This window comes from Phragmites australis, chromosome 4, assembly GCF_958298935.1.
Source record: "Phragmites australis chromosome 4, lpPhrAust1.1, whole genome shotgun sequence".
NCBI classification, from domain to species: Eukaryota; Viridiplantae; Streptophyta; class Magnoliopsida; order Poales; family Poaceae; genus Phragmites; species Phragmites australis.
The window spans coordinates 669,581-693,961 of record NC_084924.1 but is presented as its reverse complement, the minus strand read 5'-3'; the positions used below and the strand labels follow the sequence as shown (position 1 = coordinate 693,961).

At 46.0% G+C, this 24,381-nt stretch overlaps 6 protein-coding genes across 7 annotated transcripts; 2 read left to right on the top strand and 4 right to left on the bottom strand.

Annotated features, from left to right (window-relative positions):
* Positions 1–7: 7 nt before the first annotated feature.
* LOC133914975 (uncharacterized) lies at positions 8–5,586 on the bottom strand. 2 transcript variants are annotated; one of them, XM_062357949.1, is made up of 4 exons: positions 4,767–5,586; positions 1,823–1,878; positions 1,542–1,734; positions 8–908 (listed from the first exon to the last, which is right to left on the bottom strand). In XM_062357949.1, exons 1-4 carry the CDS (start codon positions 5,433–5,435, stop codon positions 552–554), a joined length of 1,275 nt encoding a protein of 424 aa, XP_062213933.1. In that variant the 5' UTR covers positions 5,436–5,586; the 3' UTR covers positions 8–551. The 2 variants fall into 2 exon arrangements, with proteins under 2 accessions (XP_062213933.1, XP_062213934.1); XM_062357950.1 differs by having other exon boundaries at positions 4,782–5,585.
* A 3,849-nt stretch (positions 5,587–9,435) lies between these two features.
* On the bottom strand, positions 9,436–12,705 carry LOC133914973 (transcriptional repressor ILP1-like). The gene is made up of 2 exons (XM_062357947.1): positions 12,586–12,705; positions 9,436–12,479 (listed from the first exon to the last, which is right to left on the bottom strand). Exon 2 carries the CDS (start codon positions 12,472–12,474, stop codon positions 9,601–9,603), a length of 2,874 nt encoding a protein of 957 aa, XP_062213931.1. The 5' UTR covers positions 12,475–12,479; positions 12,586–12,705; the 3' UTR covers positions 9,436–9,600.
* Positions 12,706–12,770: 65 nt separating this feature from the next.
* LOC133914974 (uncharacterized) lies at positions 12,771–14,734 on the top strand. The gene is made up of 2 exons (XM_062357948.1): positions 12,771–12,994; positions 13,776–14,734. The coding sequence occupies exons 1-2, from the start codon at positions 12,889–12,891 to the stop codon at positions 14,453–14,455; spliced, it is 786 nt and encodes a 261-aa protein (XP_062213932.1). The 5' UTR covers positions 12,771–12,888; the 3' UTR covers positions 14,456–14,734.
* Positions 14,735–15,709: 975 nt separating this feature from the next.
* On the bottom strand, positions 15,710–18,017 carry LOC133914971 (protein BCCIP homolog). The gene is made up of 8 exons (XM_062357945.1): positions 17,779–18,017; positions 17,569–17,699; positions 17,192–17,467; positions 16,881–17,090; positions 16,732–16,797; positions 16,428–16,520; positions 16,293–16,349; positions 15,710–16,011 (listed from the first exon to the last, which is right to left on the bottom strand). Exons 1-8 carry the CDS (start codon positions 17,933–17,935, stop codon positions 15,916–15,918), a joined length of 1,086 nt encoding a protein of 361 aa, XP_062213929.1. The 5' UTR covers positions 17,936–18,017; the 3' UTR covers positions 15,710–15,915.
* A 98-nt stretch (positions 18,018–18,115) lies between these two features.
* Positions 18,116–18,872, top strand: LOC133914972 (putative gamma-glutamylcyclotransferase At3g02910). Its single transcript, XM_062357946.1, has one exon. The coding sequence runs from the start codon at positions 18,151–18,153 to the stop codon at positions 18,706–18,708; it is 558 nt and encodes a 185-aa protein (XP_062213930.1). The 5' UTR covers positions 18,116–18,150; the 3' UTR covers positions 18,709–18,872.
* A 932-nt stretch (positions 18,873–19,804) lies between these two features.
* Positions 19,805–23,607, bottom strand: LOC133914970 (probable ADP-ribosylation factor GTPase-activating protein AGD9). Its single transcript, XM_062357943.1, has 7 exons — positions 23,246–23,607; positions 23,026–23,144; positions 21,857–22,307; positions 21,477–21,737; positions 20,709–20,831; positions 20,399–20,500; positions 19,805–20,193 (listed from the first exon to the last, which is right to left on the bottom strand). The coding sequence occupies exons 1-7, from the start codon at positions 23,312–23,314 to the stop codon at positions 20,089–20,091; spliced, it is 1,230 nt and encodes a 409-aa protein (XP_062213927.1). The 5' UTR covers positions 23,315–23,607; the 3' UTR covers positions 19,805–20,088.
* Between the last annotated feature and the right edge of the window lie 774 nt (positions 23,608–24,381).

Below are 24,381 nucleotides of genomic sequence, written 5' to 3'. Positions count from 1 at the left end.
AAAAAACTGTTACAATGCACATACATCAACAATCATAAACTAACAAGAATACAGTTTAGTACATCCAAGACGTGTTCTTAGTGAATCCATCAGAATCATAAGCATACAGCTGTACAACTCCTAAACAAATGAAGAACTACAGAGATGCAGAGCCTGCAAACAGATCTATGTCTATATCTGATGTAGCCTGCTAGCATCATGTGCAACATACACTGAACCTCAAATTCATGCAAGCTTGCCTACGGTATGAAGAGAAGTGATCTAGAACATGACCAAACTCTGTGCCAAAACTAGATACCACGGGAAAAAAGGGGCAAATTTCTACATGATCAAACTTATTATTTCTGCCTGTAAAATTTGGTATAGTCTTAGATCACTTCTCTTCAATTTTGTTAAAGCTTGCAAGAATGTCCATAAAGACCAAGGGGCATAAGCATGAGCTTGAATACAATATTTTACCTGCTGAGGGTGCACTAATGGGCTGTGCAGGGTGTTCACGTGGTCACTATAATAGTTGTGAGGGGAGGATTACCATTCCATGACACCAGCGCTCATCGAACAGCAGAAGCATACGGAGACAGAAAATACTCCCTCATGCGTGAGGCCCCGTCCCTTGCTAGCATGCCCTCAAGGTCTCCCAAAATTCTTGCCAACCAAATCTCCAGACTTCGCTGGATTTCCTTGAAGTTGTTTCTAATCGAACTTAGAGCTCTTCTCGTGCACATTTTGGTTTCTGCTGTTAGCTCATCACCAAAGCTGCCTTTTGCTGTCTCTGCTTGCAGTGTGCTGAGCTTCTGCCTTGTTTCAGTTGCTCGGTGCTGAAGGTGGAATGCTTCCAGCAAGAATTCTGTTTGCCGCTGTGTTCTGAACTCTGAGCTAAGTGTTGAATCACATGGGTCACTTGTTTGCTGCACAAATACATATAGGTTAGTATATTTCTGCTGTGGTGGTTAAATACCAGGGCGTAGGTTATGGAAAAACAGCTCCTAGTCTCCTACTATTATGAACCAAAAGTAAAACTTCCAATAATAGCGTGTCTAAGTTAGGACAACAACAACAGATCAATAAATCAGAGTATACTTGCATTAGGAATCACCAACGAGCTAGGAAAATGTCACTGCTCCAGTGAAGCACGATTTCCACAAACGAAGAAACTGTCATTTTCTTCAACACAGACAAATTAATTTACCTCTTTTTTTTTAAAAAAAACAAACAAACAAACTAGGTGGAGTGTGTTAGGAAGAAGAGTTTTTCCATTTTAAATGCAAGGACCAAAGGTCATGCAAAGACAACTCCTAGCACCATGAACCAAAAGAACATACTAATCTGACACACAGCTGGAAACTGCTGTTGTCTTTGGACTATGACCCAAATAGTTCCAATCACGTATGGATCAAGTATCAACACAAACAACAATCAGGTGTCACGTGAATGTTTTCATTTATCCTGGAAAATGAACTGCGAGTAAATATATGAGTACTTTAGAATTTAGATTCAACAGAACCAAGTAGGCAAATGATGTTTCAGATGAGCAGGCCTACCATTCGTTTGCAAAGATCGTCAATTTTCCCAGCGAGAGTTTGGTATCTTTTCACTTGTTTTCTCATCACCAATGGGATCTTGGATAAATCTCCATTCACAACCTTTTCCAGGTTAACTAATTCCTGCTCAAGCAACCTAAGCTTTGCAGGAACTCCTGATGATTCTACGTCTACCTTCCAGGGTGATTCTCTCCTGTTAAAGCAAAATGGTTTAGAGAATGTAAAATAATACATGGCAGATATTTTCATTGTTAGTTCAATAGACCCAGTTAAATGTTTACCGTGGTACCGCATGCTTTGTGTTGTACATTGACTCAACTGTATCATACTTCAGGTCCTACAAGATGCAAGTTCAAAATGAGCAAAACACATAAAAATGATTTGAAAACGGTCCTAACCAAACAAAGATAGTAATTGAGGCAACAATTGAACTTTTCTTGAAAATGTACTGAACCACAACTTTCCCAATAACTTATATTTTCCCCATTGTTTTAGCAAAGGTTGTTTTTAGGAATCAACCATAAGGGCAAAATTAGACACACCCAGAAAGTAAAATAAATTGAGCCTGTTATGTATCAGTGTGCACTGGGCAAAGAGAACTGTATTGAGATAGGTGAGCAAACAATGGACATTGCAGTTTACAGTACTAATAGTATTAGCACATGTAGAGCTTTCTGGGTATTAATACAGATTGACAATGATAAAATCCTTCGAATGATCAGATAGTTAGTCTTATCATCTAAGGGTGTGATTGGTTACCCGCATGTACCGTATACGTAGGCTAAGGGGAAGCAAGCTGAACAGAGTCATATTGGTTGAAAAGAAGAGTGTTTGGTTGACTGTATCTGCCTAGATAGGCTGAGCTAAATTTTTGTTTGATTGACTAAATTCGAGGTCATATGAGCGGATACAAGAGCTGAGATTATGATTGGTTGCTCGCATGGAAGTTATTTTGTGACACTGACAAGTGGGTTCGCCTGCATGAACGGATGCAGCCGGGTCAAGCTGGAACAGTGCATACGGGTAAGCAAATACGCTTCTCTCTGAGATTATAAGCATCCGCTGAGTCGGGATGCATTTGTGCGCGCAACCAATCACCCCCTAAATTCTTCAGAACAGTCATCTGAACTGAAAACAGCATCAGCTTGTAAGAATGTGAGTCATCCTTTTATCCGAGTTGTTTCTTGAAAAAAAAAATCCTTTCATAAAACTTCAGTAACTAAGTACAAACGTACTTGTTTGGCACTGTATAATTAAGAACTGTAGTTAACATTGAATAGCCAACTCCGCTTGCGGTGTCCTAGTTTGCTGCTGGTACTTTCAGTTTGTGCATTAGCAAACCTTTTCTTCATAACTTCATATACTGGTACCAAGTAACTGAGGTTGGCACCGAAGGTAACCACTGAACACATGTTAGCCACTGAACACATGTTAGCATGTGCACGAGAGAGATGGAGGGAGGGGGAGGGCTTGCAGTTGCTAGCAATCAGCAGTGCTAGCACTGCATGCATACTGCAGAGGTATTGGAAAAGGGACAGAAAACAAAAACAGGAAGCGTCATTAAGATTGCAAGATACGACAAGCTATAAGATTGTAAATACAACATTTGATCTTAGATCACAAAAAATTAGCCCAAAGATATGTATCACAGGAATCTTGCCAAAACAGTTCGATTCATACTTTCATACCAACTCTTTAGTGGTTACACTTTTATCTTTTTTATGAGGTGCATATAAATTTAAAGAAAGGTTGTTAAAAGAGTAGGCACCACCTCTTTGAAGTATATTTTGAGTCTGAGTCTCGAGGTACATTCATATTCAACAATATCAAGCACTACTAGGTGACTTTCCACTGAAGCAATAAATCATGTGATGCTAAAGGAAGAAATGAATTCACATTAACTCGAAAATCACCTGGCTTTTGAGAACACCTCGCACTGGAGATGCCCTAAGAAGTGATTCTACCAAGTACTAATGCGGTTGTTAAGACTCACTGATAGATTAAGTGGTAGTATGGGTTGAAACAGAACAATTTCTAATGCTTTAGTTCAAGTTGTTGTCCACTTCCAAAATTTGAGTTCTTTCAACTAGTGTGCTTTTTGATGCAATAAAGGTTAATGGTATGCCACCACCTATGAGCACCATGCCAAGCAACATGTGAGATCCAGCAAAACAACAAAAGCAAGAGAGAATAAATAGCTTCGATCATATGTGCTCATATCCAAAGGAATCCACAATAAAACAACATATATGAATATAGAAGCTAAATGGGTATGGCAGTTACAGTTAGGCAAAAGTTCTTCTGGACACGCGCATGGGTTTGGACTCACCCAATTATATGAAGTACCCTAAACGAATACTAATAAGTCCTATTAGCAAAAGCATCTTGGTAGTATTCTGTTGCCACACGACTTATTTTATAAAGAAGACAACAATGTAATATAACATTTTGACAAGAAAAGCAGAGGAACAAAACACAAGAACCAATGGGGTTTCTTCATGTACAGTAACTAAGCCTAGGATGTGGTGACTTCAGTACAGCACTCATCTTCTAGGGCGCTACTTGCATGAGCAGCAACAGGAAGCCTGTGATTCTAGGTCTTCAAATGGACCATATAAGATTCAGGTAGCTTTCCTGGAGTACCTAACAAAAAATGGGTAGCTTTCTTGCAGGCAGGGTTACCCCACGCACACAGTATCGTATTCTGTTTGATGGAAGATGCTATCAAAGTGGTTGTTTGTCCGTTCTATTCTGCAACAGGCATGGCATTGTGCATGGAGATTCACGGCATTACTCCTGGAAAGTTGTGTATGCAGAGCTACCGAAGGATACTGCACCTAGCATCAATCAAAGCTAATTGATGCCATTAATACAAGTGGAAACAATAAGGAGCATGTATAAATCCCAGTTCCACTAAAATATACTCATGACATGAAACAGACAGAACTCAAAAGTGCAATAAACCTACAATTTATCTGACACTCTCTCTCGTAGATTATTATGTGATTGTGATCTAGTGGAACTATTTCTATCAATAAGCTGACGGTACACCAAATTTGTACTGCTAGTTAGCAATCTATGATGTCTGACAGTAGCATTAATTCGTCCGATAGGTTGCACGAGTAGTATTCATTTAACAGCAATCAAACAATGAAGCAATCCATAAGATTTGGTTCCTTGGAAGTTCGAAGTTAGTAGAACGAGGTGAAGCGGAGAAAAGGCAACCTTTTGTCGTCTCACCTGCCACCCTTTTGATCGCTCCATCCAAGGCGGCATTCCCGACGCCGTCGTCGCCGCCGTGTAGAACTCGTCGCCGAAATCCTCGTGCTTCTGCCGCTGCTGAGTGTATAGAGCCGCGGCCGCAGCCAGGACCTCAGCGTCGGTCGTCTCAGCACCACACAGCTCGGCTGGACCCAACGGGTCCTGCTCCACCTCCCGCGCGTAGGGTACTTGTTCCTCCTCGCCGCCGCGAAGGTCGGCGTGGGCGTCGGGGCGCGTAGCCGCGAGGAGCGCGTTGAGCAGGTCGTCGCGCTCGGCGGCCTCGCGCTCGAGCCGCTCCGCGCGGGCCCGCAGCGCGGCGGCCTCGTCTCCGGCCGCCGCAGCGCGCGCGAGGAGGCGGCGCTCGGCCTCCATCCAGGCGGCGCGGTGGCCCGCGAAGATCTCGGCGGCGCGGGCGTTGGCCCGGGTGTCCTCGCGGCGGCGCGCGCGCAGCTGGCGGAGCTGGTCCTCGGCGGCGAGCAGGCGCGACGCCAGCAGGCGCCCGCGCGACTGCAGCGACGCAACGTAGCGCGCGCCGGAGGAGGCGCCGCCCGGGAGGGTGGCGAGGAAGAGCGCGAAGCTGACGCCGAGGTAGGTGGGCAGGGCCTCGGGCTTGGACGGCGGCGTGGCGGCCATTTAGAGAAAGAGTAGGTGTAGTGGTGGTGTGGGGAGTTGGGAATCTGGGGCCATGTGCGAGGGCTTTAAATGGGTTGGTCCTCGTCGGGGAAGAGGAAGAAGAAGGGAGGGTGGGTGGATGGTTTATTACGGGAATGCCCTTGGCACGATTGAGTGTGGGCCTGCACAGCACAGCCTTCTCGTCACGACGGGTTGGTGGTGATAACTGATAAGGGTGTGTTTGTCGGCGACAAACATTTCTGATTCTCGCTGGAAAATAGAAGAATTCCTGTTAAACAAATAGTTTGATTTCTGTTTCTCTACTATTTGAAATTCCATATTCTTCCGTTTCCATCAAATTCCTCCGTCTGTCCTATCCTCATCGCATGTCCGTAACACCGCATCGTCATTCGTTTCGTCCGCCCGATCTCCATCCGCTCGCTCGCACATCCGTCCTCTCGCTCGCCCCCCTACACCACCCCTGCTTTCTTCGCCCATGCCCCCATCCTCCTCGCCCTGCTCCCAGAATCGCCGCTAGTTCTCAATATGCTCGCTCACTCTCCATTCGCTCACCCCCTCCCCTGCCACCTCCGACTTCTTCGTCGTCGTGTGGGCCCATGCGCACCCTCAACACATCGCCACTTGCACCTTCCTAGCTGGCTTGGTCCCAGCGACGGGCACTGCAGTGGCCACTGCGCCTAATCCAAGCTCCCCCACCTAAACACCTCGCGCCCATCCCAACTCCTCCCCAAATCCTCAGATTCACCTCATCCTCTTCACCCCTCGCGTTGCGCCTTCACACCACACCGCACCCCACCCTGGATCCAGATCCATCGCCACCACCACTACCTCCTCCACCATCGTGAGAACCAGCAAGGCGGCGGTAGCATGAGGCAGGACGACCGCGACATATCGAAGTCAGTGCTCCTCTCCTACTGCTATGTCACAGTTTGGATCTTACTCTCCTTCGCCGTCATCATCTACTCCAAGATGTACAACTGACCCTTTCCCATCTCGCTTGACAGCGAGGTATGGTTCGACTTCCCCAGGTCGGGCTGCAACTCGCCGCCGTCGCCTTTGAGGGCATGCGGCTCATGCTCATCCAAATCCTGCTCACCTCTAAGGGTATCTCGCAGATTTTTGTTTAACAAAATTTTAAAGCTAAACTTCTCTTCCTCTGCAATTCTGCAGATTCTTGTTTAACAATTTTTTTTACACCCGTTGCAACGTACGTACAAAACACTAGTCTTATAAAGAACCAAGATAAATGTTTCTTGTTTTTTTATTAGAAAGAGAATAACTCAAAATAGTGTTTCTCACTAGAATAATCTTTTTCACTCTTATAAGAAACTAAGAGAAATATTTCTTGCTTTTTACTAGAAAGAAAATCACTTGAAATGGTATTTCTCACTAAAATTTTAAAATATCCGAATCTATTGAACTAGTCAAACGATTACACACATATATTCTGATTCATCATATAAATATTTTTAAAAAGAAAACCAATCTGAAATATTTCTACGAGAATCCGAGGTGGTGTAGTATAGAGTGACCCAACCCGATCCTACTGTTTCATCTCCCGCGTGAAAAAAATCGTCAAAAGCTAGCAACATGGAACAATAAAAGGGACCGAGGAAGGCACAGCTCGAGGCCAGCAGCAGCGAAGCGGAGTACTCGAGTTATGCAAGTTACTGAGATCAACAACTAGAGTAAACTTTTGCTGCTCCAACAGCAAACTACGGACGGCCATTGATCACGTCTTGTCCGTCGCAAATTACTACGCTACCTGCCCCATCGTCCGAATAATTCACACGTACGGTGCCATCGAACCTGGAGGGTACATACAGATACATGGTAATTTACCAAAACTCCAACTTGAGAGCTCATGCCTACAGCCGTCATCAGAAGAAGGAATAAGTCAGGAAAGATTCATCTCAATGCAATGACTTGACATTACCTTATACCATCAGTGATCATTCAATCGTTAACCAGCTCCTCATTTTCCAACCATGCTCAAAGCTTAAAATGCCATCGCAGATCAGGTCAAGCATGCAAAAAAACTTAAATTCGGATGGTGAAAATGAGAACCCAGCTTTCCTCTCGAGACTCGGGCATGCCAACAAAGGAGGACACTGCATGCATTTCCCTTTTGAAACAGACCAAGCAAAATGCATAGATTTAAGCTTCAATTTGAGATGGCACCATATTATGCTTGCAAATTTGTACCAATGATTTCTGTCCAACAAGTAAATTGACCTGGATAATAAACATGATAGTAATTGAACTTGCTGCTTCAAAGATCCTATCCACATAACTAACAGCTTAACCAAGCAAGGCAATATGCCATACTTGCTCCTGGCACAACCCATGTAACAGAGTCAAGCCTCATCTTGATACACACGCCCTACATGTTGAACATCGCACTCAAGAAGCAGCTCTCGATAAATAAACCATCAAGTACTGCAGTGAAGGCAAACATTGCCCGTAGAGATATGAGGTCCACAATGTACCACAGAACCATTTATTGCTAGGTATGCACCGGAATAACTTGATTGATGCATGCTGTTCTGTATCAAGTTTAGCTTACCGATCAACATATGGAATAACATTTTTATTCTTTTCCCAGATCAAATTATCATATGCTAAGTTGATCGTCCACAAGGCTTTCTGACAAATAGGCAGCTATAGGGAGAACTAACATATTCACCTATTCTACAACTGCATTAAGATTTGTAAAATGATTTATTAGACATCACACACATAAGAAAGACCTCCTGCAGTAAGTCCTAAAGTGCTATTCCCAGTAAGCTACGTTCAACAATTTAACAATTAAAGGATGCATATGCAACATGTGAATAAACGAACACGCTACGCTAATTAGGAACAACTCTTTAACAGTGAACCTTGGATGCACAGCAAGCAATACCATGAAATGAACTATACAAGGACCAATAAGGATCCTTCAGAAGGCACAGCAGTTGCATAGGGCCTGTTTGGTTGCTCGGCTCCCACCGTCCTGGTCCTGCGCGTGCAGCTTAAACAGGCTCATACAGGTGTTTGGTTGCCCAGCTGGCTCCGCGCGTGCAGCTGGTGCTGTTTGACGGGTGTTTGGTTGGCTGCGCGTGCTCGCACGAGATAGTTTCCACCGATGCAAAAGACACTGTACAGCCTGGCTCCGCGGATACGGATGAAATCCGCGTTTCTCGCGAGCCAGGCCGGCAGGAGCCAAGCTCCGTGCATGCAACGTAGGTGTGCAGCCATCCAAACACGTCCATAATAGACGAGAATTTCAAAAACAAAACTCTTAAACAAATTGGTGACGACCCCACGCTTTCATTGAGCACTCAACTATCAAGTGAAAGCAATTGGTTCTTAAAAAGAAGCGCTCTCTTGGTCCAAGCAAACAAGAAAGAGTCCTCATGAGTATTAACAGAAATTAGAAAGCCTTTACAGTTGATTTAGGAAAAGTTAGGGCCTGCCATTGCACCTAATAAACTCATGTTTGGTGTCCATACAATAAACCCAAACTACTGTACTAAATGCCAACTAAATACACCTACTCCAAACAAGCGCTCAATTCTGATTCACATCTTCGACAAAATGTGTCATGAAAAATATCAATTTATGTTGTCCAGATCTCTAGTAAATCAGTGTTTGGACCCTGCAAGTTCAAGTTGTCCCGGTATTTAATGTTGACTTAACCATAACGTATATAGTGTGTAAAAGATGGTGTAACATTGAACCTTTCGAGCATTAATTTACGAGTCAGTTGGGGTTCATGTCTAGCATAGTACTAGCATGTTTCCAAGTTCCACTTGCCAATAACTCCATATGATAATACCATACATACTGTTCATATTCACAGGGTTGTCCCAGTATCGTTTCATATGCACTGGCAAAACTTAACGTGCAAAAGACAAGTCTAATTCAAGATATTTTGAACTGTTTATCAGAGAGCTCTTGCAATCAGTTAATGACCATTGGTGGTTATAAAAGGCAATAATGGCTGGGATCTAGAAGCAACACAAAGCATTAATTCTTTGATAGCATCATGCAGAACTGGACTAGGAACTCCTGATCAATTGATGTACAGATAACCAGAAGTTACAACAACATCGTAGATTGGAAGGATTTAGAACCTTTGTTGCTGGCAAAACTGGAATTCTCGTACTACATCCAGGAAGAGCTAAAGGGCTTCTCTGAGCTGAAAGGTCTTCAAAATAGCTCTAGCTTTATCATACTCATTCAGTGCTACCAATATGTTCTTCAAACGACGAGCCAGACCACGTGTCTCTTCCTCGCTTATGCCTGAAGTGTGTCTCCTTTCCAACTTGGTTCCTAACTCAACCACCAGATGTACAAAAGGCTGCAGCTTTTGACTTTGTGAAGACGAAACTTCTGAAAGTGAGGCAACTATTCGCTCAGCCCTAGTAGTTGCATCATGAACATCCAGAACGATACTCTTCATATGGGGAAGAATATTCCCGCACAGTAGTTCTTCTAAAGCAAGCTTCTCAAAAACAGATTTAGCAAAGATGTCTTTCCACAGACACACATTCCTAAGCAGACGTGTTGCAACTCCAAATCTATATGCAGCATATTGAGCAGCACCTGGAACAGTCCTTGTCACCATTGATCCCCAGGCTGGTACTGAAAGATCAGCAATGGCCTTGGCTAGACGACTATTCACAGAAGCCAGTAGTTGATGTAAACCCTTGCTTGAGGTTGGTAAATAACTGATCACCATAGTAATAGCATCTACAGCATTTTTGGTCCTTTGAGTACTCAACATGTCCCAACAGTGCTCAATGCGGTGGTGCAAAATAGGAAGAGCCACCTTTTCAACTAAAACTGGAATAAGGTTCACATCTGCATCATTAGGATCTGCGTCACTCCCATCATTTTTCACACCATAATCGAAAAGAACATTGCACCAATTCATGTCGAAGAAATCGGTTGTTTCATGGAGGGGATCCCATTTCAGAAGCTCCAGTCTTACATAAGGGGTGAACACAGACGGTGCACTCAGAGCTACATGAGCATCTTGGTACGCCGAAGGGTACTGAGTTTTCCATCCTTCAAACTTGTCCTTGACAATTCTAAGGCTTGAGTACTCCTCTGCAGCATCACTGAACACAAGGTCAGCAGTCTTGAGCAACTCATCCCGGCTGGAAACATAAGCAGTGCTCTCACTGTCACTTTCATCAGTGCTTAGCTCTCCTTCAATCTGTTCGATGTTATCATTCTTCCCTGACGATGCCAATCTCTTGGACTCTGACCGGGCTTTCCTTCGACTCCTGTTCTCTTCCCTGCGCTTAAGATCCATTCGCTTCTGGAGATTGATATCTCTGCCAAACTCATCCAGCTCGGGTGGGAGGTTTGAACTTTCCCTAGCTGTAGCGGCTGCTGCTTGTGCAGCATTTGACGCAGCAGACAGGTAAGTTGAGCTTGATCCTTTGCTAAGAATAGCTACTGCTGCATTTACAGCAGCTTCAATCACACCTGATTCATCAGCTAGGTCAGCTGCACGCCTTTCAGAAATAGCTGAAGCTTGATTTTCGTGCAATTTCTGCATGTGCTCCTCCAACTCCTCTATATAAAAAGCCTTATCATTCAAGAAATTGCACATCACGGAAATATAATTGCGGAGTTCCTGCATGTAGACAAACTTCTTTTCTGCATCCTGCAAACCGTTCTCCAGGCTAGATATTTCTGAAAGAGCTTCGTTAAGATGTGTGTCGGTCTTAACAAAAGCACCCACTGTTGCCTTGTGAGTCTCCCTAAGCTTTCTAATGTTCTCTTGCAGGGCTTTGTTTGCAACATCAGCTTGTTGAGCGATGGACAAGAACTCAGCAATCCCTGATGCAAAAACAGATACTGCAGGCAAAGCGCCGCTAGAGGAGGGCTGGTAATGGGAACCCACCGAGTGTCCAAATGGCTGCGGCAGAACCTGCGCAGGAGCTGGTGCACCATTTGCTGATCTCTGAGCAGAAGCATCATCCATCCTCCTACCAAGCCCCTTCCTGAACTGCTCCTCCTCCCACTTCCTCTCTTCCTCGTCATCATCATCACCCCTGTCATCCTCAACCTCCCTGATCCCATCATTGAGAGCCCCCAAACTGGCAGCAGGACCCCTGTTATTGATCCCCCCAAACACACCTTTAGTGTTCCTGAGGCCATCGCTTGACTTATCACTGTACATTGCAACCCGACCACCCGTCTCATTGTCCTCCTCATCACTGGACTCACCGCCAGCATCCCGGCTGCTGAGCACACCACCACCATCAAGTGAGATGTAATCCGGCGCAGCATGCCTTGGCTGCTGCAGCTGCTGCCGCTTTGCCAAGATGGCTTCAATGGTCGCACGGTCAGGTATGGCAGGCCCTTCCTCCTCGTCATCTCCTTCCTCCTCTTCCTCGGACACACCTTCCACCTCCTTCTGCAGTGGTTTCCTTGGCCCAATGCTTGCCTCTGCCATGGGTTTCACCAGACCTTTGAGAATAACCACTGGTTCTGTGGCAGCTGCGGTGGTGGTAGCAGGAGTGGAACCAGCAGGGCCTCCAGCCAACCTCTGAGATCGGGGCTCGGTCGCCGGAGTTGGCGGTGGCCCCCGCATGAGGCTTCCAGGGAGCGGACGGGCGTTCTTCTGGAGCTCCCGGAGGCGCTCCGGGGTGTACTCCCCAGCATGGGACTGGAAGTTGGACGGCTTCGGCGCCGACACCGCCGCGAAGTCGGCCGCCGGCGAGCTCTTCAGCCGCGCCCTGGCTGGCGTCAAGCGGTGGAGCGACGCCGCAGCAGGAGAGAACGTGCGGGCCGGGCGCACCGACGCCGTCGGGCGGCGGCGCTGTGCGAACGGGCCCTCCTCGGCGTCATCCTCGTCCTCGTCGTCGGCGAAGCTGAGGCGGCTCGCCCCCTGGCGTCTCGGCGGCGACTTGGGCTTGGGCACCGTTAGGGTTTGAGTCTTCGAGGCGGTGGTGGGATTGTGGTGGCTGCCCCCGTCGCCGTTGGCTTCTTCAGCGTCGTCTGCGCGGCGGCGGAAGTTTTTGCGGTTGCTACTCATACCGGCTGCTCGGCTCGCCGGGACGGCGCGACCGGAGAAAACCCGAAATGTTTAGGGGCTGGATAAAGGGGACCTTTGATTTGAAGGATGAGAGAGAGAGAGAGAGTATACGGGGATCGCACTAGCCGCGGCAGCAGTGGCGGCGGCTAGAGTTCCGGCGACCCGGCGAGATGATGGCGGTGCGGAGACGGAGAGGTCGGTCAGGCGAGGTTGCTGGATCCGGAACCGATACGAAACCACCTATTATTGGGCCGAACCGACTCGAGGATCATATTGAACCCATTGGGCCTAGTTAGGCCCATAGGCCCAGTTAGGCTCGTCGTCTTGGGCATTCGCTGCCATCTCCCATCCATTCTCCATCACTGTACCGCGCGAAAACCCTAGCTACTCCCCCTCCCTCCTCGACCGGAGACCATGGCGACGGCGAGGATCCGATCCGCGGCCTCCCTCCGCGGGATCCTCCTCCGCCACTTCTCCATGGGTCCGGCATCAGCTCCGCACGCTGTCTCCCGAGTCCCAGGTTCCTCTCCGCCTCTCGATCATTCTCCTCTCACCGTGGTCGTCTTCCGTGTTAGCTTCGATCCCAAAAATGGTGACGCCTGAGCTATGAGCGCAGGAAAATATTGTAAGAACAGTGAGCAGTATGTTCTCTAGTTTTACTACGTCCGGGAATTATGCATCTTTAGTGCTGTTGACCTACAGATTGGATGCGAAGTCTGTGTTGTGATTAACTGAGAATTGTTAGTGTAGATGGCGAAATTGTGAAACATTAACGAAAATTGACCTGAGCTCGTTAAACTACAACCACTTGCCATTCCTTTTTTAGGGGTATTGCAATTGGAAAAATTGGTTGTAAACCATAAAAAAATCACCACTTTAGACTTTTACCACCGAAAAATCTTTCAATGGTATATAACCAATTTTCCCACTGCAATTTGCAAGGTTCAGTTAAGTTAATTTTGGGCTCCCTGCACTTATTTTAAAATTTTTGGGGTTATCTCCTAATATCTGCTAGTTGTGCTATGAGATCAATTCTCATTGTGTGATTGCATTTCGCAGCTTTAATAATACTGGTATGTGAGGTGCGATTTTCCATTATGTTTGTGCTAAATCTCTAAGTTCCTGATTTTGTTTTCTAGAAATAATGCTTAGCTTCACTAACTGTCTGACTGAATGTTGCAATATGCACATGTTGGGCCTGTCTGACTGTTTCAATACTGCTGGATTAAATCTTTTGAATGTTTGTTGCATGCATCACTGTGAACCATACTGAAATATGCTCATCGTCCTTTCTTTGCCAGATTTCCAGGTTCCTCAGCGTATTATGTGGAGGCATTTCTCAACGTGCAAGCCTAATTCCCTTGCAAAGCTTGAGAACCTTGGTCTGGTTGCCTGTGTGTATGGTCAGACAAGATGGGCTTCTCAAGCTGCTGCTTTGAAAGAAACTGAAGCCAATGGTGGCAAGATAAGCATTGGGCCCAAGCCAAAGCAGATGAAGGAGGATGACAAAGATGATGGCCTAGTTTATAAAGGACCAATATCATCAACTATAAAGAAAGTGAAGCTTCTCTCTCTATCCACCTGCTGCCTCTCTGTGTCGCTAGGGCCAGTGATAACATTCATGACTTCACCTCAGATGAATGTGATCCTCAAGGGAGCAGTTGCATCCACCGTAATTTTCCTTAGTGCCACTACAACTGCAGCCTTACACTGGTTTGTGAGCCCATACATTCACAAGCTCAGGTGGCGGCCTGGTTCAGATAGCTTTGAGGCTGAAGTGATGTCATGGCTGGCTACTCCCCTCAAAAGGACAATCAAGTTTGCCGATGTTAGGCCTGCTGAGACGAACAGGCCTTTTGTCACTTTTAAGGCCGAGGGCAACTTCTACTTTGTTGATGCTGAACACTTCTCGAACAAGGCTTTGTTAGCGAGGCTTACACCCCAGAAGCTTCCTCATGAGTCTGCGTTCAAGAACTTGTGAGTGAAGGTTGATCTGTTCCACTGGCCGATGGCTGCACTATATGTTAGTACTGTTGTTTACATTCCATGTGGAGATTTGCAAGCTGCAAGTGTCGAACAGTTTTTGTTTAGGAAACACCATGAGGTCTGGTGTTGAGCCAGCACTTTGAATAAGTAGAGGTAAGATATCCACTTGGGAATTGGGATGCCTTTAAACATGCTTTTGATCTGTAATTGCTTTACTTCGCCTGTGTGTGGTCGTTAGCTTGAAATCTGATTGCTCAAGTGATGGGCCGGTGCTCCTGTTTGCCTTGGGATATGATCTATTATTTACAACTGTTATTGAAGAATTATGTCGGAACGTTTTAGGCTCCATTTAGCATTGCAGTGGCGTTTCAAAAGTGCTTATTTATTTATATTGTTTAGTGTAGCTGTTAGTTAGAAGCATATTTTTAGAATCTGTAATAGTAAAAATCACACTAGAAATGATAAATGTTCTTCAAACTAACTAGATCCAGCTACCGTAGGAAGACCTTACATTTGGTTGCCGGTTGAATTTATCTACGCATAGTTCTCAAAACTTTCCAGAAACATACTAGGACCCTACAGGCGACAAGACGACAAGACATTTGGCTTCCACAGGCTACATAGATAGGCCTCTCCCGCAGGCATGCCTCGACTATTGAAACGTCGTCTCACCTGGAAGACAGCGCCAACGCATCATGTAGAGCTATTGTTACTTGTTTGCCAATGCTATTATGCCCAGAGCAATACGCTTTTTGGCGCAGAAAATTTACATCATGAGAGCATCCCAAGAGGACAAGATGCGCATTGCAATTTAGAAGGAAAATTTTCACAACGGTGCGTACATACATTCTATCTCGGTTGTACATTGAAAGGTTAAGTAAAAAAAATATGAAGACAGATAAGAAAATGCATAAGATGAATGAATGATCGAGATAGAGGATACGTGCGCACAACGTTAAGGAATTGCATTTCTCACTGCAATTTGCATCTTCCAATTAGGTGCTACCAGAAGCTTCTTGTTACCATCCAGAACACTTCTCAACTTGTATAGTTGTATGTGCTGTTCACTTCGATTTCTGGATCAAATCTCAATATCATGTAAGACACCTCAAAGTTCAATCGAATTGTTTTGCTGACAAAATCATTCTTACAGAAACACCAAAAAAAATTTAATGCTGGAACCAACGCTGGATGAGGTATAATTATCAATCAGAATAATCCTCCACGATGGTCTGAAAAAAAAATCGCATCCTAAAACAACCACGCAACCTTCAAAATCTCTTGATATCAGTACATGAAAAATTGGAGTTAAAAGTGATTCCTTCTTGTAATCACATACCCATTTTGCGGTCACACTAACAATGGCACTTACTGGAGCGCTGACAACAAGAAAAATGTGATACCATGTGGACAGCAGCAAAATTCCACATTGAGTAGCTATACCCAGAATGACTACTATTCGGATACCAAAGCCTCCAACTTCTTGCGGAACTTAGGAACAGCCTCAGCATTAATCGCCATCACTAGGCCCATCTCTTTGTAATTCTTCATCTGCATGAATAACCAGAAAGTTCTGTTTAGGAACAACCAAACGACATACAATTTTTACAAACAGGTAGTTTATAACAACATATGATTTCAAGACACTGTGAAAAGGAACAAAAGTTCCTACTTCGCATGCTTGGATTTGGCTGCTGGTATTTTCTAAGGACATGAGACGAGTGCTGTCATGCAATCCAAATACTAATTCATGGCACCATAGACAAGAGAACCAGTCAACAATTATACATTTCTAGACATCATAAAGCATCAAGTATTTAAATGCAACTGACCTCCTGCTGAGCTGACTGTTCAGAACATATTGGAAAAGTGAAAGACCATGAGCTAAGCTGAGGAAGAAAGATTTGTTAGCATCAATAAATGATAGAAATACAAACAACCAATATCTGAATGGTATACTTTGATACCTCACGAAAAATTTCATCCTCTAACTTCAGATAGATAACAGGTTCATCTTCATCTTTGCTGTTATTTGCTTTGTGTTTTGCGGGAGTTTTCCTCTGTGCACAGCAATGAAGAAAAGCAAGTTATGACCGAATAATCAACAAACAATTGAGTGCACTTTCATATACGGGGTGATATTGAATCTTGATTAACACGGCACCTTATATGGTTGCACTGAGCAGCAAAACATGCCACTTAAATATTCAAGGCTCGAGCAATGGTTAGCAGGCTATCAGCAATATAAAGGGAGATAATTATATTTCTCACCTCCAGTATTCTGACAACCAATAGGTACTGGTTGAATCGGAAGGAGTCCCGGAGTTCTTGTGTTGGCTTCAGCCGTGCAGACACAGTGGAAAATTCATTATCTGAGTAAAATAGACAGAAAAGGAGGAGCTCTAGAACAAATTACCCACCTCATCTTCTGTTGCCCAGGAAACCTCGTCAAAGAGTGAGTCATACAGCTTAGGCACTAGTTCATACGGGAAATTCACAAAGCGGCGACACACCAGAAGGCCCACACTAGACACTTTCTCTTCCAGCAGGGACTTGAGCTTCTTCTTGGTATCCTTGTCACCGCAAACAGCAAATAGATACTCCTTCAAATCCTTGATGCAGCGGAGTTCCTGAAAATCATCAGCAGCAAGGTGTTTGAATCAGATGCCGCATTAACAGCAACTAATCAAATGTCAACATTTTGTTTATATAGATAGTGGATTGTGCATACACCGTATCGTCCCAAATTAAGCACGCTAATAAGACCAAACAGATCATCATCGTCACCACTAGTGGTATTGGTCTTCTCACCACCATTTCCTTCCCCTTCCTCCTCATCGGCCAACTTGACAACCGTGCCGACCGTTGTCTGCGCAAGGATGAGGTCGACGAAGCCAGTGAGGTCCCAGGGCTTGGAGTCGAGGTAAGTCTTGAGAAGCAGCTTGACGCCGTGGAAGTCGCTTGGCTTGGGGTCGAAGAATGCGAAGTCCGCTTGCACCGTCTCGAGCTACAAGTGCGAGGCCGAATCAGATGAGCAAAGCTAACGTTGCAGCAATTCCTGAGAGAGAAATTCCTAGTAAGAAGGCTAACAGCCAGGTAGGTGCTCACCTCCTCCGAAGAATCCTCCCTTTCGCTGCTGCTAAAGCTCTCTTCCTCGCTTTCGCTGCTGCTGCGCTCCTCGTCGCTGGAGGGCTCGGCCTGCTTCTTCGCGCGCTTGGATGGCGGACGCGGCATGTTGTCTGGTGAGCAAGTGAGGCACTGAGTGGCGCGGTTGCCCAGGGCTAGGGATTACGGGTTTCAGGATGTGCAGAAGCGTACCTCGAGGGTTTTCGGCGGCGGCGGAGGAGGAGGAGGAAGCCTCGGGGAGAGGTAGTGGTTTTGAAGAGCCGGAGGAGGAGGCCACGGAGAAAATGAGGGAGCGAGCGAAGGGGGAGAATCCGGCGAACGGAGCCGGGCGCTTTCGGCCGCCGGGCATTCCTCCGACCTCTCGGGGCAAGGGGGGCGGCGGCGGCGGCGGCGGCGGAGGGAGAGAACAAGTGCAGGGCAGAGGCGGACCACTGAGATGAGGAGCGTAGAGCAAGGAACCAATGACGCGAGTCGAACCGGGCCCACCTCGCCGAAGCCCATTTATTTATAAATAAATGCATGTCTAGCAACCAAGCTCATTGCTGATCCACAACCAATCGGCTCATGGGCACCGCCAACGACGCGCCGGCGGGGGAGGTGCCGCTGCCGCTGCCTCCGAGGCGGACGCTAGTGTTCACGTACGGCACGCTGAAGCGCGGCTTCTCCAACCACGTCCTGCTCCAGGAGCTGGCCCGCGGCGGGGATGCCTCCTTCGTGGGCGCGGCCACCACCGCGTCGCGCCTCCCGCTGGTCTGCGGGCCGTACCGCGTGCCCTTCCTCCTCAACCTCCCCGGCTCCGGCCACCGCGTGGCCGGGGAGCTCTACGCCGTCACGCCCCGCGGCCTCGCGCGGCTCGACGAGCTCGAGGGCGTCTCCCGCGCGCACTACGAGCAGCTCCCCGTCACCGTCGACCTCGCCGAGGGCGGATGCGCCCGCGTCGACGCCCTCGCCTACTACGCGCACCGGGACTACGCAGGCGAGCTGTGGAGGCGGAGCGGGGAGAAGGGCTACCCGGAGTACTCGCACGCGGTGGCCGCCGGCTACGTCCGGCGCAAGGATCGGCCGCAGGACCAGACCTTCCTGGAGCAGATCCGCATCTTCGTCTCCTCCCAATCCAACTAGTCCCCTCCTAGCTAGAGAAGATAATCTTGGATGCGTGGCGTGGTCCATCCGTCCATGCGATCGATTGGTTTGTTGGGACTCGGCCGCTTGCCGTTTGCTCTGCTCATTCTTGTGCTGCTGTGATCTGGCCCGTCTGGTGTGATATGAATCTTCCTTCTTGCTGTGATCTTGGATCTTTCTTCTTCGCTATTTACGTCGGTCGGGCTATTAACACAGAACCTCATCTCATCAAAGGGTTTTCTTTTTTTCTTTTTTGATCGGAGAGAGATCTCTGCTTCTATTGAAAGCAAATCTCATCAAAGGTTGGATGTCATTTTTGAGATCTTCCGGTTCTTGCTGTTTCAGAATTGTGTTGGATCCGATTGCAATTGACATGGCCTACCTAGAATGATTATTATGAATGTTATGTAGAGATTGTTCGCATAACGATGAGAATCAATAAAGCTTCCAATATCGAAAAACTAGAGAATCGTCACGAATGCGGTGTCAGATTGCAATTGACATGGCCTGCCTAGAATGATGCGTGCTAACAAGCCACGGACAAGAAAGAGGAGAATTTACAGCTTAAAATAAAAAAAGCCACGAACAAGAGCAGAATTTGCTTTGTGCAAGATTCATCAAATGCTAGGCAGAATCTGTTGCTGTCGACCCTTCCATTGCCCGATGGCCGACCGACTAGATTATTGCAAGTGTCGCCTCCCAATACTGGTATAAAAATGAAATTGAAAGTGACAAAGTAAACAGCACAAATGCCATCAAAGCAATACTTTTTTGAACGGAGAAGAATACGGCAACGCCTGGAGTTCGAGTCATACGGCATGGTTCTGCAACTTGTCCGACAAACTGCCGGACTACTTTGGGCGGCTGACAAGAAAACATGCAATTCCATGGTCTACCAAAGCTAGCCTCAAGTTCTAGTCAGCTTTCTCATAAAGTTGGCTGAATCTTTGCCTTCACAAACTTGTGTTTTTTTTACGAAATGGCATGACCAATAAGCAAACACTGACAGGCGGGCACGAAACTACAAAAAAAAAAACTCCGTCAACTGGACCCAAGTGTCAGATAAAGTTTGTAACAATTTCGAACATCATCACAGTGAAAACATCCGGTTCGGTTTCATTTACCACAGGCACAGGACAGTAAGACTTTACTTCCAAAGATACAAGCAACCTGAATGTATATAAGCGTATGCTTCACCGTTGTGAAGGAACAAATGAAAATATCTTCATGTGCACAGGTCGAAACAATGGTCAAAATACAAAGTCATAATAAGAATCCTCTACTATCCTCTACAGAGCTGTGCAAGAAATGCATGGAATGGTCCTAGATGCACCGCAGTCGGAACTTGGAGCAGTATTCTGGTGCAGGTAGGAAAAATGCTCAAAGGATTCTGTCAAGGTCGCTGATGAAATTGGAGGCCAAAGATGTCAGCTTCTTTCCAGTCTCTCCAGCTATGTCCTTGAGTGAAGACAGATCCTGGGAAGCCTACAAAACCATGCCAGGAAATGAGATTGTTACTTTATGCGACTTTCACAGAACGCCTCCGCATAGTATTGGTTTTCGTAGTGCATTTCCATTAATTAATATTTGAATTCAGGTTCAATAGTGGCTTAAAACGTATGCAAACCTGGTTGCTAAAAGCTAAATATCCAAGAGACGACAGATCGTGCCAACGAATTACAAAAGCTACCTGGAAAGATATTCTGTTGATGAGATCTGAAGCACTTATGTCCAGATTAGAATTGTCCACGTCACGACCAAAAAGATCAGAACTCGAAATGGAGGAAGAACCCTGTATCACAACAGATATATTTTAAGCAGAAAGCAAACTTCTCAAGAATGATCAAGAAAAGTTTAATGCACATACGTGGATTTTAGCAAATTTACATGCCCCTAGACTAATTTTAGCAAATTCTGAACATGGATTCTTCAAGGAAGCGATTCAGTTTGAACTGAGAATACTAAATATCAACGAGAAGGTTACGCAAAAGTAAACACACCGCAAATTTTTGAAGGGATAGTTGAGCCTCTTTCTCTTCTCTGTTTTGAGTACCAAAAAATTGAGATGATGAAATCGCCTTTGCATTAGAGAATTTTTTCCTTGCTTCGTCAGTTTCCTGAATCTGGAAGTGGAAGGTAATGCATATATTGTCAGAATGGGTAACAAAGTAACTAGAAATCTACCCCATGAAAAATATTTCAGCACACAAGAGCATTGTGCAATAGTTACCTTACTAGAGTCTAAAGAAATGTCAAATTACAATGTACTAACTTTGAACATAACATGTTGCTTATTTCATGTTAATTGTTAAAGGAGCCAGCCAGGAGAAACTGCCCAGCTATATACTAAACAAGGTAGCTAACCAGACCAGCTTGAGTTAACAACTAGACATGACACAAGCAACTTAAGATATATATCCTAGCCTAAATTAGAAACATGCACAGTATAAATGTATGCAATATTGCAATATGATAATAAGTGGACAGACATAGATGGACATTAAAAATGTCAAGAAACCAGGGCGCAAATAGCAAACCGTCGGTTTACTTTGAACAAGATAGGCCATTAAATACAATAGTGTCTGTGAACAAAATAATTGGTAAAGACACCAATATATATTTAAAAAACATGGCCGCAAATGTTTGCATAGACCCAAGTTTCATGATGTCAACCAAAGATGCCATAGTTTCATGTAACTCCACAAACTTATGTATAATTATAAATTGAGCATATTGGATCATTATGTCACCATCAGCCCAGCTTTTACCTGAGTTTTTGAGGTAGCTGTGCTGGATTTCTTTTGGAACCCATTACCCATCCCATACTCTTGAAAGAAGTCTGATGATTTTGGTGGTGCTACATGGCCAGTCATATGAGATCCTCCGGTTCTTGAATCAGCTGATGGCTCATTCTCCATGTACTCAAAACGTGAATGCAAGGATGGACCACTTTTTGTAGTTGACATGGTCAATGCAGGCACAGCAGGTTTTGGCTCTTCTGGTTTCTGCTCATACAGGCTTTCATTTGGCTGCAGTACAAAATGAAAAATGGCAAGGGTTAGTTCTTCAAATTCGAAATCGTATCGTACTGTTTTAGAACCTGGGAACCACAAAATAGCTCATTTGATATGCAGCATTACGGCATTACCTTTGTAGTAAGCTTTCGAACACCAAGCCCTCCAGTCTTGCCTCCAACCTTCTTTGCGCCAATGGGCTTCTTTACAGAACTGACAAAAGTGGGATGGGTAGGGGCTTTTGGCGAGCGGGGAGGTGCTTTGGGTGAATTAGGTTCCTGATTCCCATTCATATTCTCTACTGGTGCATCCGAGAGCTTGAATTCAGGGAAGTCATTGGATGGATTCGATGGCTCAGGAGTTGCGACGGGTGATGATGGCAAGGCATTATCACTAGCGGAGCTCTTAGCGACCTCCTTTGAAAGTATTTGCCTGTACAGTTCAGCAGCTCTTGATGTATACTTTGCCTCGCCTTTGCTACCATCAGTCCATCCATGCTGTTTGAAGAAAGCATGTGCCCGACTGTTGCCTCCAAATGCCATCATCTTCAGCTGATCCGGGGTCCACGAATCTAGGTTTGTTGACCTACAAAAGATACAGAAAAAGTTTGCATAAGAGATACTGAATATAACAGAACCCGTTGGCAGAGACAAAACCCCGCTTGCTATCTGAACACTTATCTGATAGCAGGAATTTCAAAAGAGTAATGCATCAGCAGCTTTTCAAATCATCATACAGTGGACCAGTGGAGCTGTATCGTGATATATAGGGAATGATCCGATCTCTTCAGCGGATAGGCAGCGTAGTGGGCTAGTGGCAACAAAACACTTCACTTTGTTTGTTGCATAGAAGGATATTAAAACAGCATATCATAAACTCAGTTATGGATCTGTTAGACGGACCAATGTGCTACTTTGTACTAGTTTTCTAGATGAGAGAACCTAAGTTCCAATTGTGTAGGCAGGCGAAACAAGGCTAAATAAGGAGCAGGAAGCCTAAATGGCGAAACCTTGCTGCAGCTGGCAGGCTGTATGAGAGGCTCAGATCCACCCACGGCTAGTTTTACAACTGACTTGATCGCACGCTTGCTCAGGTGATGTACACTTGCTTGTGGAAGCTAGAGCATGGGGCTTCCTCTTGAACCGAGCACCATTGTAAAACACAAAGCGTGGCATGGCATGTCATTCTATAAAGCAAGGAAGCGCGACGCGGGCAGGAAGAGATCTGGATCCGAAGCGACGAGATCTACTCTACTAGAGGGGAGCAAGGCAAGATTAAGCATGCAGTAGCTAGTAGGTGGTACCTGACGAAGGTGATGTGTACGCCGAGGCTGCGGTGGACGGCGGAGCAGTCGAGGCAGAGGAAGATGCCGTAGGTGACGGAGGCCCAGGTGGGGTTCTTGGCGCTGCAGTCGAAGCACATCTGGGGGAAGCAGGGCAGGGCAGGGAAGAGCGAACCGTGTGAGATCTGACTGAGCGGGTAGCAGATCTGGCGGCGAGGTGAGGCAGAGAGAAAAGATGTACCTTGTTCTCTGGCTTGGCCTTGAGGCGGCGGAAGACGGCGTTCTTGTCGGTGAAGGCATCGAACGCCATGGCTCTCGCTGCCCGCGGGGGGGATCGATCCGATCGAAGTCACGGCTTCGGCTTCGGCTTTGTGGATGCCGGAGATCTGGGCGGTTACAAGGCAGGCAGGCAGGCAGGAGGAAAGCAAGCAGGCGGTGGGAGGAAGGTGGGCGGCGCAGGTGGAGGGGAGGGTATATATATACTAGTAGAGCAGAAGCGGCACTGCACTGCAGGCTGGAGACGAGAGCGACGACAGGGACGAAACAAGGAAGGCAGCGACGACCACATCAGAGAAGAAGTGCGCGAGCCATCATCGTCGTCCATCGATCAGAATCAGGTTAGGTTGCAACACCAACACATGGATCATGGTGGGCTCTCAACAAGTCAACTACCACTCCTCAGTCCTCACGTCCTTACCTCACAAAAATACCGCTACTCCACCAGCTTGTTCTTCCCTACCAAACTAATCAGGTTAGGTTCAAGATTTTATTTCACAATATAATACAAACGAAGCCTTACTTTCCCTCGAGCCCTACGTGTTAGGAGAGGTATTTCGTTCCTATCTCCATCATATTCAAGAAACTAATAATCTTTCTATTCTCTAAACGGCTTATCAAGATTCGCGGGAGGATGAAAGATAATCCATATTTTATTAAGTTATTTTGTACAACTCTGATTTTCTTGATGCGCAAAGCACCTTCATAAGGCTAATAGAAGCCTCATGGAGGATGAGGTGAGAAGAAATTTCTATGAGCAAAGCTCAGCTCGAAGTGGCATGGTGCATATATTGTTATTGTTTCAATATATATATATATATATATATATATATATATATATATATATATATATATATATTGTCGGTGTATTTAGAACCAGGGGTCCCTAAGTCCCGAGGCCAAACCGGCCGCCCACCACATATCACCACCCTGCAAGGTAAAAGCAGAGACTCGGGAGAGGGTGCTCGGGGCTGCACGTGGCAGCCCGCGAGGACTCGGTGCCCCGAAGGTCTCACTCAAGTACTCGGGAGAGGGTGCTCGGGGCTGCGCGTGGCAGCCCCCGAGGACTCGGTGCCCCGAAGGTCCCTCTAAAGTGCTCGG